Here is a 17,593-nt window from a genome sequence, read left to right as displayed (position 1 = left end):
CCTGCTTACATCTTGTTTACTCCTGTTTACATCTTGTTTACTCCTGCTTACATCTTGTTTACTCCTGCTTACACCTTGCTTACTCCTGCTTACATCTTGTTTACTCCTGTTTACTCCTGCTTACATCTTGTTTACTCCTGCTTACATCTTGTTTACTCCTGCTTACATCTTGTTTACTCCTGCTTACACCTTGTTTACTCCTGCTTACACCTTGTTTACTCCTGCTTACTCCTGCTTACACCTTGTTTACTCCTGCTTACATCTTGTTTACTCCTGCTTACACCTTGTTTACTCCTGCTTACATCTTGTTTACTCCTGCTTACATCAGCGAGGAAGCTGGGCGTTACCGAGGTTCCGCTGGACGTGGTGAACATCATCTCCCACGCCACGCAGTCACGGCTGCGCTCGCTGCTGGAGAAGGTTTCGGTTGTCGCTCAGCACCGCACGGATGGGAAAGTGAGAACACACGCAGAAACACAGTTTATTTGTTTCCAGATGTTGGCAGAAACTTTTCAAAGTTTGAATTCTTGCAGAAAAGTTTGAGGTTTTTCACCCAGTCTGTGTGCAGCTGAAATCTGAAGCTAACAGTCAGTAAGTCAGAGTTCTGAGGTCAGTAACCGTCTCACACCTTGTCTTCCTCCCTCAGGATGAAGATCACTACGAGCAGACGTCAGACGTGCGCTCTCAGCTGCGTTTCTTCGAGCAGTTGGAGAGGATGGAGAAGCAGAGGAAGGACGAGCAGGAGCGGGAGATTCTGCTGAAGGCGGCCAAGGTACCACAGATTCTAACAGGCTGCACCAGAACCAGGACCAGAACCAGGACCAGGAGTTCCTTCTGTTCCTAACCCGCTGTTCTGTTTCACCTTCAGAGTCGTGCACGACAGGAAGATCCAGAGCAGGCTCGACTCAAGGCGAAGGCAAAAGAGGTACAGCTGCTTTTTACCGTCTCACTCAGGTTTGTTTCAGAGTAAACTGTTCAAAGAACAAACATTCTGTTCTGTTAACGGCAGAGAAAACGCAGCCAGCAGAGGCACAGGAAGCTCCGTATTTAACTTTAGAACCAAGATCAGAATCTTTCTGTCTGTGTCACGGAGAAACTCAGACTCAGATTGTCCTGCAGCTCCACAGAACCCGTCCCAGCCCGGTTCTGTTAAAGGCAGAGCTGTCCGCTCACATGAGGCAGCAGACAGATGTTCATCAGACGGTTAAACATGCAGCTTTACGTACTTCTGACTGTAATCACGTGTTTCCCTTCACGTGGTTCTAAAACCAAACGCCAAAGCATGGTTACGGTGGTCCTGTTGATGACATCATCTCTGGTTACGGTGGTCCTGTTGATGACATCATCTCTGGTTACGGTGGTCCTGTTGATGACATCATCTCTGGCGTTTTGTCTCCTCAGATGCAGCAGCAGGAACTGGCTCAGATGCGACAGCGAGACGCAAACCTCACGGCCCTCGCCGCCATCGGGCCGCGCAAGAAGCGCAAGCTGGATTCAGGGGGCGGAGCCTCGGCCGGCAGCGAGGTACGAGACCAGACGCGACACCCCTCTGTAGTTCAGGCGGTCATGTGACCCCATGGCTCTGTGTCGTCACGGCGACCCGCTGACCCGTGTTTACTGTAAACGTTTCCGACCTTCGGCGGCAGCGAAGCGCTGCTTTCTGTTCTGAAGCTAAGGTCAACAAAACGCCTTCTGCTGACGCCATGTTTACCCTGAACAGCGTCCTGTGAGTCTGAGCCATCCGGGGCGCCCCCTGGTGGAATCCTCTGGTCACCACACAGGAAGCATGTGAGCGGTTACTCTGGGGGGGGCAGGTAGAACAGCCGGGGGCAGGTGGAACAGCCGGGGCGTGCGTCCTGACCTTCCAGGAGGTGAATCTGACCGAAGCCGACTGAAGGGGGTCAGGGTCGGCCTGGGGGGCCGCTGTGGGTGGAGCCCCCGCCTCCTGTTCCTGGAGGCAGCCGTAGATTTCAGCTCTGCAGAAATGAGCCTGAGGGTGCGTGGGGGGTGGGGGGGGGGTTTGTGATGGTCCCCGCCACCTGCCTGACTGCCTGAGGCTGACCCCAGCAGACAAAGGGAACGTTTCAGAGGGGGGGGGGGTCGTTTATATTCAGAGTTAGTTTAATGACGTTTGGTGGTTTTATTTCTTTATTTGTTTGAGTAAAAACTAAAGAAAACAATCAGAATGAATAAATAAACATGTTTTTTTAACTTAATTTAACCCCGCCCCCTTCTCCTCCGTTCAGTCAGTTAGAATCATCACTTCCTGTTGATGTCATAGATCCTTCTTCCGTTTATTTATCCAGAACTCACAGATAAACACACAGAGCACACAGTGGTACGTCCTCATGAAGAGAGGATCTTTGTGGCGCGTCTCAGTCGAGTTTCTGTTGACCGATGAAGGAAATCTCCACCAGAGGGGGCGCTATAGGCTGCTGTTAGTGGCTGTAATTCAGTAGAAGAAGAAGTTCTAACACTACATACTTACTACATACTTATTACAAACCGCCTACTTCTCCCACTACTCCTACTAACTTTAACTTTTTTAAGTTCCCGGATGCATACTAGATTCTCTGAAATGTTGGGTATGCATCATGAGGTTACTACTCATACTCAAACTACCCAAGATGCAACGTAACGTGACGTCGCCGATCGTCATTTCCTGTCAAAACGGCAGTTTCAAGCTAGCTACAACGAGGGTAGGTTCACTTCCTGTTTTCAAAACAAAAGCACCAATTGTATGGTAATGGCTTTCCCTATGATAAAAGGCAACGGGTATTTTATTTTGTGAAAATAACCGGAAGTGCGTTAGCTCACTGCGGCTAGGTTTAGTAGCGCCGAATTCGTGGGAACAAAATTGTAAACAGCCGGTATTTTGTCAGGTTTTCAACACGTTGGGGATCTAAACGACTACTTTCTCACCTGGAAATGTTTCAAATGTTGCTAAAGTTTACAGAGTTTAGAGCTTAAGAGAAATCAGCTTCAGGCCGGCTGATTTCGGAGTATGTAGTATGCAGTGTGTAGTATGCAGTTTGCAGTATGCAGTATGCAGTGTGCAGTTTGCAGTATGCAGTAGGTAGTATGCAGTTTGTAGTATGCAGTATGCAGTATGTAGTATGTAGTTTGCAGTATGCAGTATGTAGTATGCAGTATGCAGTATGTAGTATGCAGTAGGTAGTATGCAGTATGCAGTAGGTAGTATGCAGTATGCAGTAGGTAGTATGCAGTATGTAATATGTAGTATGCAGTATGTAGTATGCAGTATGCAGTATGTAGTATGCAGTATGCAGTATGTAGTATGCAGTATGCAGTATGCAGTTTGCAGTATGTAGTATGCAGTTTGCAGTATGTAGTATGCAGTATGCAGTATGTAATATGTAGTATGCAGTATGTAGTATGCAGTATGCAGTTTGTAGTATGTAGTATGCAGTTTGTAGTATGTAGTATGCAGTATGTAATATGTAGTATGCAGTATGTAGTATGCAGTATGCAGTTTGTAGTATGTAGTATGCAGTATGTAGTATATAGTATGCAGTTTGTAATATGTAGTATGCAGTATGTAGTATGCAGTATGCAGTTTGTAGTATGTAGTATGCAGTATGTAATATGTAGTATGCAGTATGTAGTATGCAGTATGCAGTTTGTAGTATGTAGTATGCAGTATGTAGTATATAGTATGCAGTATGTAGTATGCAGTAGGTAGTATGCAGTATGTAATATGTAGTATGCAGTATGTAGTATGCAGTATGCAGTTTGTAGTATGTAGTATGCAGTATGTAGTATATAGTATGCAGTTTGTAGTATGCAGTATGTAGTATGCAGTAGGTAGTATGCAGTATGTAATATGTAGTATGCAGTATGTAGTATGCAGTATGCAGTATGTAGTATGCAGTATGTAATATGTAGTATGTAGTATGCAGTATGCAGTTTGTAGTATGTAGTATGCAGTATGTAGTATATAGTATGCAGTTTGTAGTATGCAGTTTGTAGTATGTAGTATGCAGTAGGTAGTATGCAGTATGTAATATGTAGTATGCAGTATGTAATATGTAGTATGCAGTATGTAGTATGCAGTATGCAGTTTGTAGTATGTAGTATGCAGTATGTAGTATATAGTATGCAGTTTGTAGTATGTAGTATGCAGTATGTAGTATATAGTATGCAGTATGCAGTATGTAGTATGTAGTATGCAGTATGCAGTATGCAGTATGTAGTATGCAGTATGTAGTATATAGTATGCAGTAGGTAGTATGCAGTATGTAATATGTAGTATGTAGTATGCAGTATGTAGTATGTAGTATGCAGTATGCAGTATGCAGTATGTAGTATGCAGTATGTAGTATATAGTATGCAGTAGGTAGTATGCAGTATGTAATATGCAGTATGTAGTATGCAGTATGTAATATGTAGTATGCAGTATGCAGTTTGTAGTATGTAGTATGCAGTATGTAGTATATAGTATGCAGTTTGTAGTATGTAGTATGCAGTATGCAGTTTGTAGTATGTAGTATGTAGTATGCAGTAGGCAGTAGGCAGTATGCAGTATGTAGTATGCAGTATGTAGTATATAGTATGCAGTAGGTAGTATGCAGTATGTAATATGTAGTATGCAGTATGTAGTATGCAGTATGTAATATGTAGTATGCAGTATGCAGTTTGTAGTATGTAGTATGCAGTATGTAGTATATAGTATGCAGTTTGTAGTATGCAGTATGTAATATGTAGTATGCAGTATGTAGTATGCAGTATGTAATATGTAGTATGCAGTATGCAGTTTGTAGTATGTAGTATGCAGTATGTAGTATATAGTATGCAGTAGGTAGTATGCAGTATGTAATATGCAGTATGTAGTATGCAGTATGTAATATGTAGTATGCAGTATGCAGTTTGTAGTATGTAGTATGCAGTATGTAGTATATAGTATGCAGTTTGTAGTATGTAGTATGCAGTATGCAGTTTGTAGTATGTAGTATGTAGTATGCAGTAGGCAGTATGCAGTAGGCAGTATGCAGTATGTAGTATGCAGTATGTAGTATATAGTATGCAGTATGCAGTTTGTAGTATGTAGTATGCAGTATGTAGTATATAGTATGCAGTAGGTAGTATGCAGTATGTAATATGCAGTATGTAGTATGCAGTATGTAATATGTAGTATGCAGTATGCAGTTTGTAGTATGTAGTATGCAGTATGTAGTATATAGTATGCAGTTTGTAGTATGTAGTATGCAGTATGCAGTTTGTAGTATGTAGTATGTAGTATGCAGTAGGCAGTATGCAGTAGGCAGTATGCAGTATGTAGTATGCAGTATGTAGTATATAGTATGCAGTAGGTAGTATGCAGTATGTAATATGTAGTATGCAGTATGTAGTATGCAGTATGTAATATGTAGTATGCAGTATGCAGTTTGTAGTATGTAGTATGCAGTATGTAGTATATAGTATGCAGTTTGTAGTATGTAGTATGCAGTAGGCAGTATGCAGTATGTAGTATGCAGTATGCGGCTTCGAACACAGCCTTACTTTCATATCTGGGAAGATCTCGGTCCATCCAAGCACATCTATTGGTTGGAGCTCCTCCTGGCTCTGATTGGTTGAAAACAGGAAGTGAACCTACCCTCGTTGTAGCTAGCTTGAAACTGCCGTTTTGACAGGAAATGACGATCGGCGACGTTCAATCAATCAATCTAACAACTTCCTGTTTACTTCGTGTTCGGTGGGGGAAACGGGCGAGTTGGAGCAGCTGGATTCAGTCCTGATGCAACACAGAAGTTTAACCCGTTCAGCTTTTTCTTCTTCTGCTTCAGTGTTTGTTTGAACACCCCCCCCCCCCCTCTAACACAGTGCTCTGTGCCCCCCCAGGTGGCTTCAGGCTCGGGCTCGGGCTCGGGCTCCTCCTCTCGCCAGCAGCTCCGCCAGCGGATCACTCGAGTCAACCTCAGGGACTTCATCTTCTGTCTGGAGCAGGAACGCAGCACGGCTCGATCTCTGACGCTCTACAAGGCGCTGCTGAAGTGAGGGCGGCCCCCCGGAGTGAGGGCGGCCCCCGGAGTGAGGGCGGCCCCCCGGAGTGAGGGCGGCCACCCGGAGTGAGGGCGGCCCCCTGCAGTGAGGGCGGCCCCCCGGGCCCCCGAGGGGCCGATGGATTCTCTCATGAACTCACAGCTCCAGGTTTCGTCTCGTCGGTCGGCCCGTGTTAAAGGAGCATTCCCCCAGTTTAAATCGGTTCTGACGGTTTCCGGCTCAGACCCGCAGGTGCAGACTCTCTTAAATCTGCAGGTTCAGTTTTATTGACTCTGAGGATGTGACGGATGATCTTTGCGTCCCGGCGAAACGGCTTTTTACCGTAGAGCGTCGCGCCTGAACGCACTGACGACCCGGGAGGGCTCAGACGCGGAATGCTCCTTTAACGGCAACAGGTGTGGTGATGAAGAGCGTTCTGATTGGCTGTCGGCGTCCTGGCGCCACCTCCCAACTCCGGCTGTACCTGAACAGGTGCATTCTGGGTCGACCCGGCCGCCGGCGCGTTCAGGACGCTCACACTCGTATGAACGCTGTTACTTCATTTTAATGTGTGCGTGTTTTATTGTGTGTGTGATGATCATGTGACGCTCGATAGACGGAAAGCTTAAAGGAACAGTTCAACATTTCCGATCAGCTGATCAATAATCAATGAAATGAAAGATTCAGCCTGATTGGTTTGTTTATCGAGTCATTTAAACACGTAAGCATCTGAAACTCCCCCGGGATGAGCTGGTGATGACATCACTCTGATCATGTGACTCATGTCATGTGACATGTGGGACTGTCCCTTTAACAAACACTTTGCAGTTTTTCGGTGGCAGGGAGCTGGCTCTCCGACGCACAGGAACTCACTCAGGCATGAAGGTTCGACATTCCTGCAGCCTCCTCCTCGTCTTCATCATGGCCGACGAGGGACTGAACTCAAGCTCCGCTCTGATTGGTCATTGAACCGGCGACTGTCGGTAGATGAAATGCAGCCGGGGCCTCACAGATTTGAGGGTTTTTAACGCTTTAACTGTCTTTTTTTGTTTTTTGTTTGTATAACATTTAGCTCGAACCTGCTAACCGACGCCGAGCTCAGAACCCGGCTCAGAACCCGGCTCAGAACCCGGCTCAGAACCCGGCTCAGAACCGAGCTCAGAACCCGGCTCAGAACCCGGCTCAGAACCCGGCTCAGAACCGAGCTCAGAACCCGGCTCAGAACCCGGCTCAGAACCGAGCTCAGAACCCGGCTCAGAACCCGGCTCGAGTCCATCTGCTGGAGGGACTCGATTTATGCGACTATTTATATTTCCTACGTTCTGTATTCAACCTGACGCTTTTCAGGCGATGCAATTTTACAGTCGTTTGTACCTTTTCAAAAAGAAATAAAGAAAATGACGAAGAAGCAGCTGCGTGTGGTGTTCTGGTGTTCCGGCGTGTTGCCATGGCAGCACATGGCGTGCAGCCTCCTCATGACAGCGGTTTTCAGAGATTTCAGGTTTTTAATCAACACGTCTGTACAAACACATCAGGGACACGGAGACGACAGAATGTTATAAAAAGAGTTAAGTTAAGTCCAGGTAGAAAAGGCGTCCGCGGGCCCGGCGGCGCTCTGAGGTCACACGGCCGGTTCTGCCGCCGCCGGCGTCAGTCCAGAGGCTCCTGCTTGATCCGGATCGGGGTGCCGGTGACGGAGCGGCTGCGTCGCACGTCGCGACACAGGACGTACTCGCTGAACTGCGAGGAGTCGACGCCGCCGCCGCAGGACGCCCTGACGCCGAAGCCCTTCTGGAAGAGGCGCTCCAGGACCTGCAGGGACACACGGAGAGCCAGGTAAGGTTGGCGAGATATAAAACGAGGAGTTCCGATAGAACCCAAGACATCCAGAGTGAGACTGTGACCTCACCGCAACGCCAACCAGGACAAAATGTGGAAAATCCCCCAAAAAACTTCAAACTTAAACTGTAAAAGTCCAACTTCCTGTGAGCTGGTCAAACGTTCTGCCTTAAATCTGTCACAAAAGGTCAAAGGTCACAGCAAACCGTTCCTGATTAAGCTGCATTACCTCAAATCTGTGGAACAAATTACACTGAAATATTTAAGCAGCAGCACCCGCTGGGTGTTCCGGCCCTTTAAGAGCGAGCTCACCTGCGTGTTCCGGCCCTTTAAGAGCGAGCTAACCTGCGTGTTCCGGCCCTTTAAGAGCGAGCTCAGCTGGGTGTTCCGGCCCTTTAAGAGCGAGCTCACCTGGGTGTTCCGGCCCTTTAAGAGCGAGCTCAGCTGGGTGTTCCGGCCCTTTAAGAGCGAGCTCACCTGGGTGTTCTGGCCCTTTAAGAGCGAGCTAACCTGGGTGTTCCGGCCCTTTAAGAGTGAGCTCACCTGCGTGTTCCGGCCCTTTAAGAGCGAGCTCACCTGGGTGTTCCGGCCCTTTAAGAGCGAGCTCACCTGGGTGTTCCGGCCCTTTAAGAGCGAGCTCAGCTGGGTGTTCTGGCCCTTTAAGAGCGAGCTAACCTGGGTGTTCCGGCCCTTTAAGAGCGAGCTCACCTGGGTGTTCCGGCCCTTTAAGAGCGAGCTCAGCTGGGTGTTCCGGCCCTTTAAGAGCGAGCTCACCTGGGTGTTCCGGCCCTTTAAGAGCCAGCTCACCTGCGTGTTCCGGCCCTTTAAGAGCGAGCTAACCTGGGTGTTCCGGCCCTTTAAGAGCGAGCTAACCTGCGTGTTCCGGCCCTTTAAGAGCGAGCTAACCTGCGTGTTCCGGCCCTTTAAGAGCGAGCTAACCTGCGTGTTCCGGCCCTTTAAGAGCGAGCTCACCTGCGTGTTCCGGCCCTTTAAGAGCGAGCTCGCCTGGGTGTTCCGGCCCTTTAAGAGCGAGCTCACCTGCGTGTTCCGGCCCTTTAAGAGCGAGCTCAGCTGGGTGTTCCGGCCCTTTAAGAGCGAGCTCACCTGCGTGTTCCGGCCCTTTAAGAGCGAGCTAACCTGCGTGTTCCGGCCCTTTAAGAGCGAGCTCAGCTGGGTGTTCCGGCCCTTTAAGAGCGAGCTCGCCTGGGTGTTCCGGCCCTTTAAGAGCCAGCTCGCCTGGGTGTTCCGGCCCTTTAAGAGCGAGCTCGCCTGGGTGTTCCGGCCCTTTAAGAGCGAGCTCACCTGCGTGTTCCAGCCCTTTAAGAGCGAGCTCACCTGGGTGTTCCGGCCCTTTAAGAGCCAGCTCACCTGGGTGTTCCGGCCCTTTAAGAGCGAGCTCACCTGCGTGTTCCGGCCCTTTAAGAGCGAGCTCAGCTGGGTGTTCCGGCCCTTTAAGAGCCAGCTCGCCTGGGTGTTCCGGCCCTTTACAGGCATGCAAACTGGTCAGGGGTGAAAAAGGTGAGAAGGGTACACGGACACACGGCACGCGCGGAAAAGCGGAAACATGAGACGCATTAAGTTGTAAATTATACAAAATATATATTATAAAATATACAGTATGTCCCATTTGCATTAAGTAGAGAACAGCTGTGCAGCATAAAAGATGAATTTATAGGTACAGTAGGCCTATCAATTGCATTTACTGTACTATTATGTGTTTGATATATAACATCACAGGTCTTCAAAAGCATTTAACTGTAGTATCATACATTTAATTACATTAAATTTAACGAAAAATTTAGTCCCATGGTCCTTAAAGGGATACTACAAGTATGTAGGATTAAACGTTTAATTAATTACTGCCCCAAGACAGCCTATGCTTAGTAATAGCCTGAACGATGACTCTCCCGACCACTTTCACGGTCCGCTGTCATTAAACCACGAAAGTGAACGTTTGGCATGCCGAGCCAAACGAGCTCCACGGGAAAAACTTATATCAGCAATTCACTTGACGTACCGCCAGAGACAAATTTGTATCGACAGCTGGCACTCTAACATGAAAAACATTCTCGCGGCAAGCTTAGTTAAACGGCATTTTTTCATGACAGTGTAAGTTTTGAGACATGCATGCCACGAGCACTACGTAATCCTACATTGTGCCCCCTTTTAACTTCGATTGATGGTGCATCATACTGGATGAACACGAGTGCACCTGTAGGCTGTCATCATCAACGGGGGTGTGGGCGAACAGCGAGGGGATGGGGGTCGCACTCTCAAATACGACCTGTGGCAGAGCTCTCCGGACTCTGCATTGATAAACTCACGACGAATGAAACGACCTCCTCAAATGGGCAAAATGTTCCCTTTCCGTGATTATCGGAGGGTATTATGAAGGGGCATACCTCGTTAAAAAGCCAAGTCCGGCGACAATTAAGGTCTCCATTGACGTTGGCTAAAAGTATTAGCAAAGCCCTGAACTTGTGTGGAAGGCGCTAGTTAGCCACTCTACAGTTACCTCGAGTAGCACTAACACAAACAGCGTTCTGTGAGGCGGTGAAATATCGAGGAATTGTAGACTATTTCAAGTCTGTTATCAAGACATTTAGCTGACACTTGTATTAAAGACACTATTAAAAGCACATTAATTGATCTAACGACACAATTCGTTATGAAGACTATTTCAGGACATCAGTCAAATTGTAGCAGGGGGGTGGTCCGGGGGGGGGGGGGGGGGTGTGAATAGGGGTTCGCCCTCCTCACTTCTGATTGGTGATAGTGGTTCTCTCACACGCCACTCTTGTCAGTCATTTGTTGTCACATAGGTCTAGTGTAGTTTTGAGGTTCACAGTTCCACTCGCTAGTTGACATGCTCACCCCCCCCCCCCCCCCCCCCCCCCCCCATTTTTTTTTCTCCTCGGATCTACGCGATTCAGAAGAATGACCCATTTTGATTTCAAAACGGCGAATTTCGCCGAAAGGTGGCAAGTTTGCATGCCTGCTTTAAGAGCCAGCTCGCCTGGGTGTTCCGGCCCTTTAAGAGCCAGCTCGCCTGGGTGTTCCGGCCCTTTAAGAGCCAGCTCGCCTGGGTGTTCCGGCCCTTTAAGAGCCAGCTCGCCTGGGTGTTCCGGCCCTTTAAGAGCCAGCTCGCCTGGGTGTTCCGGCCCTTTAAGAGCGAGCTCGCCTGCGTGTTCCGGCCCTTTAAGAGCGAGCTCGCCTGCGTGTTCCGGCCCTTTAAGAGCGAGCTCACCTGCACAGAGTTCAGCCGGCAGTAGCCGTTGAGCGGGAAGCGGATGACGTGGGTCGGGTCCTGGTTCCAGCCGGCGTTCACAGAGTTGCACATCACGTCTCCGGTCTCGGGGAAGACCTCCTCGATCAGAACCTTCTCGCCGCTCAGGGCGATCCTCTCGCCCAGGTCGGGCGTGACGCGCACCACCAGGCATTCGCAGGGCGCCGCCCGCTGGGCCTCGCGCTCCGCCTGCCAGCGCTCCAGCTCCCGGACCATCGGGGTCAGCTGGTAGTACCGCGCCTCCTCGTGCAGCTGGGGGAAGTCCTGGGGGAGGGGCAGAGAGGGGTCACATTACACTCTGCCATGTGGGCGGGGCCTTTAAAACCCTCCAATCAGCTTCAGCTGTCACACCTGATGACACTTCCTGTATCACCTGATGACACTTCGGCTGTGTTCGAAACTGCATACTACATACTTGAAAACGGCAAACTCATCAATCAGACAGTTTGCAGAGCGTTTACCCACAATGCATTGCGCTCCTGCCCGAGCCGAAATCAGCCGGCCTGAAGCTGATTTCCCTTAAGCTCTAAACTCTGTAAACTTTAGCAACATTTGAAACATTTTCAGGAGAGAAAGTAGTCGTTTAGATCCTCAACGTGTTGAAAACCTGACAAAATACCGGCTGTTTACAATTTTGTTCCCACGAATTCGGCGCTACTAAAGCTAGCCGCAGTGAGCTAACGCACTTCCTGTTTTGCCGTTTTGACTGCTCTCGTCCCGTTAACGGAATTTGACCGTTCAAATGGCAAGGTCACGTTACGTTGCATCTTGGGTAGTTTGAGTATGAGTAGTAACCTCATGATGCATACCCAACATTTAGATGTGATCATGTGATCATGTGACCCGTGTGCAGCTGATCATGTGAGCAGGTACCTGGAAGTCTTCGGGCAGCAGCAGTCTGCAGGTGCGCAGGAAGCTGAGGATGTAGCGGAAGATGTCTCCGTCTCTATCGATGAAGTAATGCTGCTTCAGGCTGTCCAGCACGATGGGCTCAGCGCCACTGAACAGGCGCCCGATCCTGCACACGCACGCACACACACACACACACATAAATGAACGTGCACGGCCAGCAGCATCACTTCATGCAGAGTGTAAAAACGTCTCTGTGGGTCTACTGAGCTCATAACGGTTCTGTGTTTGGACTCGTTTGGAGCAGCATTTCAGGGGGATGACGTAAGTTTAACCTTGCAGCACCCACAGTTGCAGATATGCAACAAGCTTTTTATTTATTTACATTGCATTTTTATTTACATTACATTATTTGATTTTTTAAATTTACATACATTATTTACAGTAATATTTGTTTACATTACATTGATGTGCCGACAGCTGTCACAGCATCATTTTCTTGGCTCAGTGAGTTACACTCTGCAGACCACCGGCTCTGTTCCAGTTCCTTCTGCTCTGCTTTGGTGTGCTCTGCTTTGGTGTGCTCTGCTTTGGTGTGCTCTGCTTTGGTGTGCTCTGCTTTGGTGTGCTCTGCTTTGGTCTGCTCTGCTTTGGTGTGCTCTGCTTTGGTGTGCTCTGCTTTGGTGTGCTCTGCTTTGGTCTGCTCTGCTTTGGTCTGCTCTGCTTTGGTGTGCTCTGCTTTGGGTGTGCTCTGCTTTGGTCTGCTCTGCTTTGGTCTGCTTTGCTTTGGTGTGCTCTGCTTTGGTCTGCTTTGCTTTGGTCTGCTCTGCTTTGGTCTGCTCTGCTTTGGTGTGCTCTGCTTTGGTCTGCTTTGCTTTGGTGTGCTCTGCTTTGGTCTGCTCTGCTTTGGTCTGCTCTGCTTTGGTCTGCTTTGCTTTGGTGTGCTCTGCTTTGGTCTGCTTTGCTTTGGTGTGCTCTGCTTTGGTCTGCTTTGCTTTGGTCTGCTCTGCTTTGGGTCTGCTCTGCTTTGGTCTGCTCTGCTTTGGTCTGCTTTGCTTTGGTCTGCTCTGCTTTGGTGTGCTCTGCTTTGGTGTGCTCTGCTTTGGTGTGCTCTGCTTTGGTCTGCTCTGCTTTGGTCTGCTTTGCTTTGGTGTGCTCTGCTTTGGTCTGCTCTGCTTTGGTGTGCTCTGCTTTGGTGTGCTCTGCTTTGGTGTGCTCTGCTTTGGTCTGCTCTGCTTTGGTGTGCTCTGCTTTGGTCTGCTCTGCTTTGGTCTGCTTTGCTTTGGTGTGCTCTGCTTTGGTCTGCTCTGCTTTGGTGTGCTCTGCTTTGGTGTGCTCTGCTTTGGTGTGCTCTGCTTTGGTCTGCTCTGCTTTGGTGTGCTCTGCTTTGGTCTGCTCTGCTTTGGTCTGCTCTGCTTTGGTCTGCTCTGCTTTGGTGTGCTCTGCTTTGTCCACCTTTCACAGCGCTAATGGGAGCTCAGCTCTCCAAATTGTATTATTATCATTATTTTTTTGCATTTTTTTATTAACATGACATTTTTTGCATTTTATATGTGCTTCACTTGTTCACAACAAAGATCTGTGAAATCTGTTTGATTTGTTGTTGAATGGAAAGTTTATGATGGGTGCGTTCCGCACTTTATATTAAGAATGTTCAATAAAGGTTTATTATATACATTTTATTGTGGTAGCAGCAGTTACTGGTGAACTTTCACTAAAACCTTTTTTGCCAAACGATCTGCAGAGAATGACTTGGTTTTGTGAACAAAATTAATCAGGAAAGCCCACAGTTGCAAATATGCAACATGGCCTAAAATGATCAAATATTGGTTTATTCCACCCAAAAAGATGCAAGAAGAGCCTAAAGGATTTTTTTCAATGATTACTCATATGCTTGGGTGCTACAAGGCTAACAGACTTATTACTGAATGTGGCATCAGCACCGCAGCTGAACCCTGAAAACTGAACCCGGTGATGGAAACAACAGGAACTGTTGTTAAAAAGGGAAACGGCAGCAGAGTTTGTTCCCTTCAGAGTCGGCCCTTTACTCTGAAGCTCCGCCCACCTGACGCACCTGGACCTTTACTCTGAAGCTCCGCCCACCTGACGCACCAGGACCTTTACTCTGAAGCTCCGCCCACCTGACGCACCTGGAGCTTTACTCTGAAGCTCCGCCCACCTGATGCACCTGGCCCTTTACTCTGAAGCTCCGCCCACCTGACGCACCTGGACCTTTACTCTGAAGCTCCGCCCACCTGACGCACCTGGACCTTTACTCTGAAGCTCCGCCCACCTGACGCGGCTCCGCCCACTTGACGCACCTGGACCTTTACTCTGAAGCTCCGCCCACCTGACGCACCTGGACCTTTACTCTGAAGCTCCGCCCACCTGACGCGGCTCCGCCCACTTGACGCACCTGGACCTTTACTCTGAAGCTCCGCCCACCTGACGCGGCTCCGCCCACTTGACGCACCTGGACCTTTACTCTGATGCTCCGCCCACCTGACGCACCTGTCTGCTGCCACTCACCTGGACTCGGGGAACTTGGTGAGCGTGGCCAGGCTGCTGGTGTACATGTGGCCCCCCACGTCGATGTGGACGGGCGCGTTGGCCTTGGTGAGCTGGGCGGGGGACGGGATGCCCTGGGCGGCCATGGGCGACACCGGCGAGCGGCTCAGGGACATCCTGGACAGGCTCCGCCCCTCCTGTAACCACAGGTAAGCACAGGTGAGGTCAGACAGATAAAAACATCCGCTTCCTGTTCAAAGGGAGCTTTAGATTAAAACAGCGACTGAAGAACTAAAAGAGGAGAAACAGGAAGCTGACTTTCAAAATAAAACACCGAACAAAGCTCTGAACAGAACCCAAACTCTCACAACAGAAACCAGAGTCTGAGAAACTGAACTTAGATCAGAACTGAGGCAGAACCAGACTGATGCAGACAGAATAAATCCTGATTCAGAGCCAGAACTCCAGAATACTGAGAACACAAACAGGAAAACAGAACCCAAGAAACCAAAAGTCAGGACATAAAGCAGAAAAAACCCAAACAAAGTTTTTATTCTCATCAGAACCGGACCTTTAACCCCTTAACGCCTGAATTTATATAGCTGTATATAAACAAATGTTTTGTGTGTGTTTTAGCCTTTAAGTAGATGGTAAATAATGCTTAGATCATTCATTTCACTTTTGCACAAAAAATAAATAGAAAATTTGGTATGTTGCTTAATAATAATAGGCATAATGGTCAATAATAAGATAACAACAACACAGTAATATAACAGTGAAAAAACAACGTTTTTTATTCACCCTTTTTTTTTTTACATATTTATTTATATAAATCTGCAACAGGAAATAAGTCCGTCTCTTTGCGGTCCCACTAGAAACAAGTGCTATCTCAGCTGGTTGATTGAGTCAAACGGTTTGTAGCATATATGCGACAATAGGCGTTAAGGGTTAAACATGTAAACACGTCAGACTGACAGAAAGCGGACCAGCAGCCCCAGAGGATCCAGCCGGTTTGGATCCCTCCTGCATGGGAACAGCTGCTCTGTTCAGGCTCCAAACTTCCATCTTTCTGCATCTTTCAGGAAAAACTCTGAAGTGTTCATTAATCCAGCTGAACTCCCCATAAAGCTGCTCTCACTCACAGGTTTTTCTGGTTCTCTGGTCAGAAACTGACTGAAAATCAGCTCATTGAGACATTTTTAAATCCAGGTTAAAAACATTTCTGTTCTCATGTGTCTATGCATGAAATCTGCACGGTATCTTTGAACTTATCTGGACTGTTGCTGGTTTTAAATTCATTTAAATGATTTTATTTATTTCTCTTTATATTCTTTTATGTATTTTAATGCTTCTTCCACTCTCTGCTGTAATGCTTTTATTTTATGTAAAGCACTTTGAACTGTTTGTACATGAAATGTGCTATACAAATAAATTTGATTTGACATTGAGACTTTGAGTCGGCTCCCTGAAAGCGTTCCCAGACGGTCGCTCTGCTCTAATAAAATCCTGATTTCAGAGCCACAGAATCAGCGTTAAAGCAGCTCAAAGACTCACAGGGAGCAGGACCTGAGGAGGTCAGAGGCAGCTGGGGGTAACTGAGGGCATCAGCAGCACATCGGGGGGGGCAGGCAGAGACGCTGATGGAACACGTGATGTCCTGGGGGGGCTCTGGGTTAATCCCCCCCTGATCTCTGAAGCCTGAGAGGTGAACAGGAGGCTGCGGCCCCCCGGGCCTAAGCGGCCCCCTGCCGCTCCTCACGTGCACGCGCGTGCACAAAGCTGCTTTGGAGACTGGTGCGTTAAAATGTCAGGAAACAGCATCCTCTGTGCTGCTGGTACCGGAAATGTTCCAGATGTTCCGGGTTCTGCAGACGTGTCTCCGGGATGTGTTTTTAATTTAAATTTTAAATTTAAATTTAAAAAAAAAAATTAAAATTACTGTTTTTTTTATTTATTTTTAATGGTTTTATTGCCTTCTTGTGATTTTATGTAGCTGTAAAGCACTTTGAATTGCCCTATAAATAAAATTGCCTTGTTTGCATCCCGTTGCCTTTCTCATGAACCTGGAAAACCAGCTGATTCTCTGTGTCTACGTGCGACCTATGGACCAGACGCGTGCACAAACATGCACGCATGTGGGGTCACATTCTTATAAATCTTAACTGAAGGAAACATCTGGAGAAGAACCACTTTCTGAAAGAAACCAGGTCCCAGAAGGCGCCGAGCCACACTCCAGACTCCCTTAGAAAATCTCAACATTTAAGCTCTTTCTTTATCATTCAAAGACACGAGGCAGGTCCAACGTGCCTTAACCTGATTTAAGTTTGAGGCCTTTAATTAATTCGGTTTGAGATTTCTAAATAATTAATCACTTTAATAATCTTGTATTTCCACCACTCACAGCGGAATATCGATCCGGAGGTTGAACAGGTCAGAAAAGGGTGAGTCACCAGAAAAAGTTCAATTTCGGTTGAAAAACGTCCTTTTTCGGAACAGTTGTTCATGCCGATTTTTAGCCCACGTCCTGATATTACCTGAACATATAAAGTTTAATTGTGTCGTTTCCATCTTTTTCTCTCATTCTGGCGTCAGTTACAAACCGATGTTTTTCAAACGGAATCTGGCTACACGCTCGGAGCCTCGGAGCTCACGGAAACTCACAGGCTGTGCATCAAAAATGGAGTTTCGGTGGTAAAGTTGCAGCACGTGCTCTGATCTCACCTGAGAGGACACCGACACGGAGGACATGGAGAGCGGGGTCTGCGGCTCCGGAGCCGGGCTGCTGCGCACCTCACGGGCCGGCGGTCTGCGCGGAGAGGGGGAGCCGAGTGAGCCAGTGCGCGTCTCTGCCACGGAATAAAGAATAAAGAGGAGGGCTGAGAGAGGAGGGAGGCCCGGGGCCCTCAGACCCCCGGGGCCAGGATTAGGCTATAGAGAGGGCGGTGAGCCGGCGGTTCAGCCGCGGACAGAAGCGGATCCTCCGCCTCTCAGCGCCTCTGTTTGCTGATTCCTGAGCGGAGACTTCCGTCCATGAGCCGGGAACACGGTGTCTGCACATTCAACCCATCAAACACCCCTCTGGCTCTGGGCAGGATGACGTCTGGCGTCATG

The 17,593-nt window shown here is 48.1% G+C and overlaps 2 protein-coding genes across 2 annotated transcripts in view; one reads left to right on the top strand and one right to left on the bottom strand.

Annotated features, from left to right (window-relative positions):
* Nucleotides 1-7,408, top strand: part of LOC142384523 (transcription initiation factor TFIID subunit 4-like) — a 29,404-nt gene extending 21,996 nt beyond the window's left edge. The window contains exons 11-15 of the mRNA XM_075470814.1: nt 329-456; nt 647-772; nt 869-925; nt 1,402-1,524; nt 5,860-7,408. Coding sequence (XP_075326929.1) covers nt 329-456; nt 647-772; nt 869-925; nt 1,402-1,524; nt 5,860-6,015 — 590 coding nt within the window. The 3' untranslated portion in view covers nt 6,016-7,408. The remainder of the gene's footprint in view (nt 1-328; nt 457-646; nt 773-868; nt 926-1,401; nt 1,525-5,859) is intronic.
* Nucleotides 7,409-7,492: 84 nt separating this feature from the next.
* Nucleotides 7,493-17,316, bottom strand: LOC142384841 (BTB/POZ domain-containing protein kctd15-like). Its single transcript, XM_075471153.1, has 5 exons — nt 17,204-17,316; nt 14,504-14,679; nt 11,999-12,143; nt 11,087-11,389; nt 7,493-7,812 (listed from the first exon to the last, which is right to left on the bottom strand). Exons 1-5 carry the CDS (start codon nt 17,228-17,230, stop codon nt 7,651-7,653), a joined length of 813 nt encoding a protein of 270 aa, XP_075327268.1. The 5' UTR covers nt 17,231-17,316; the 3' UTR covers nt 7,493-7,650.
* Between the last annotated feature and the right edge of the window lie 277 nt (nt 17,317-17,593).

The sequence above is a fragment of the Odontesthes bonariensis genome, chromosome 7, assembly GCF_027942865.1.
Source record: "Odontesthes bonariensis isolate fOdoBon6 chromosome 7, fOdoBon6.hap1, whole genome shotgun sequence".
Lineage (NCBI taxonomy): Eukaryota > Metazoa > Chordata > Actinopteri > Atheriniformes > Atherinopsidae > Odontesthes > Odontesthes bonariensis.
Note: the sequence above shows the minus strand (reverse complement) of the source record. Positions and strands in the feature narration are given on the sequence as shown.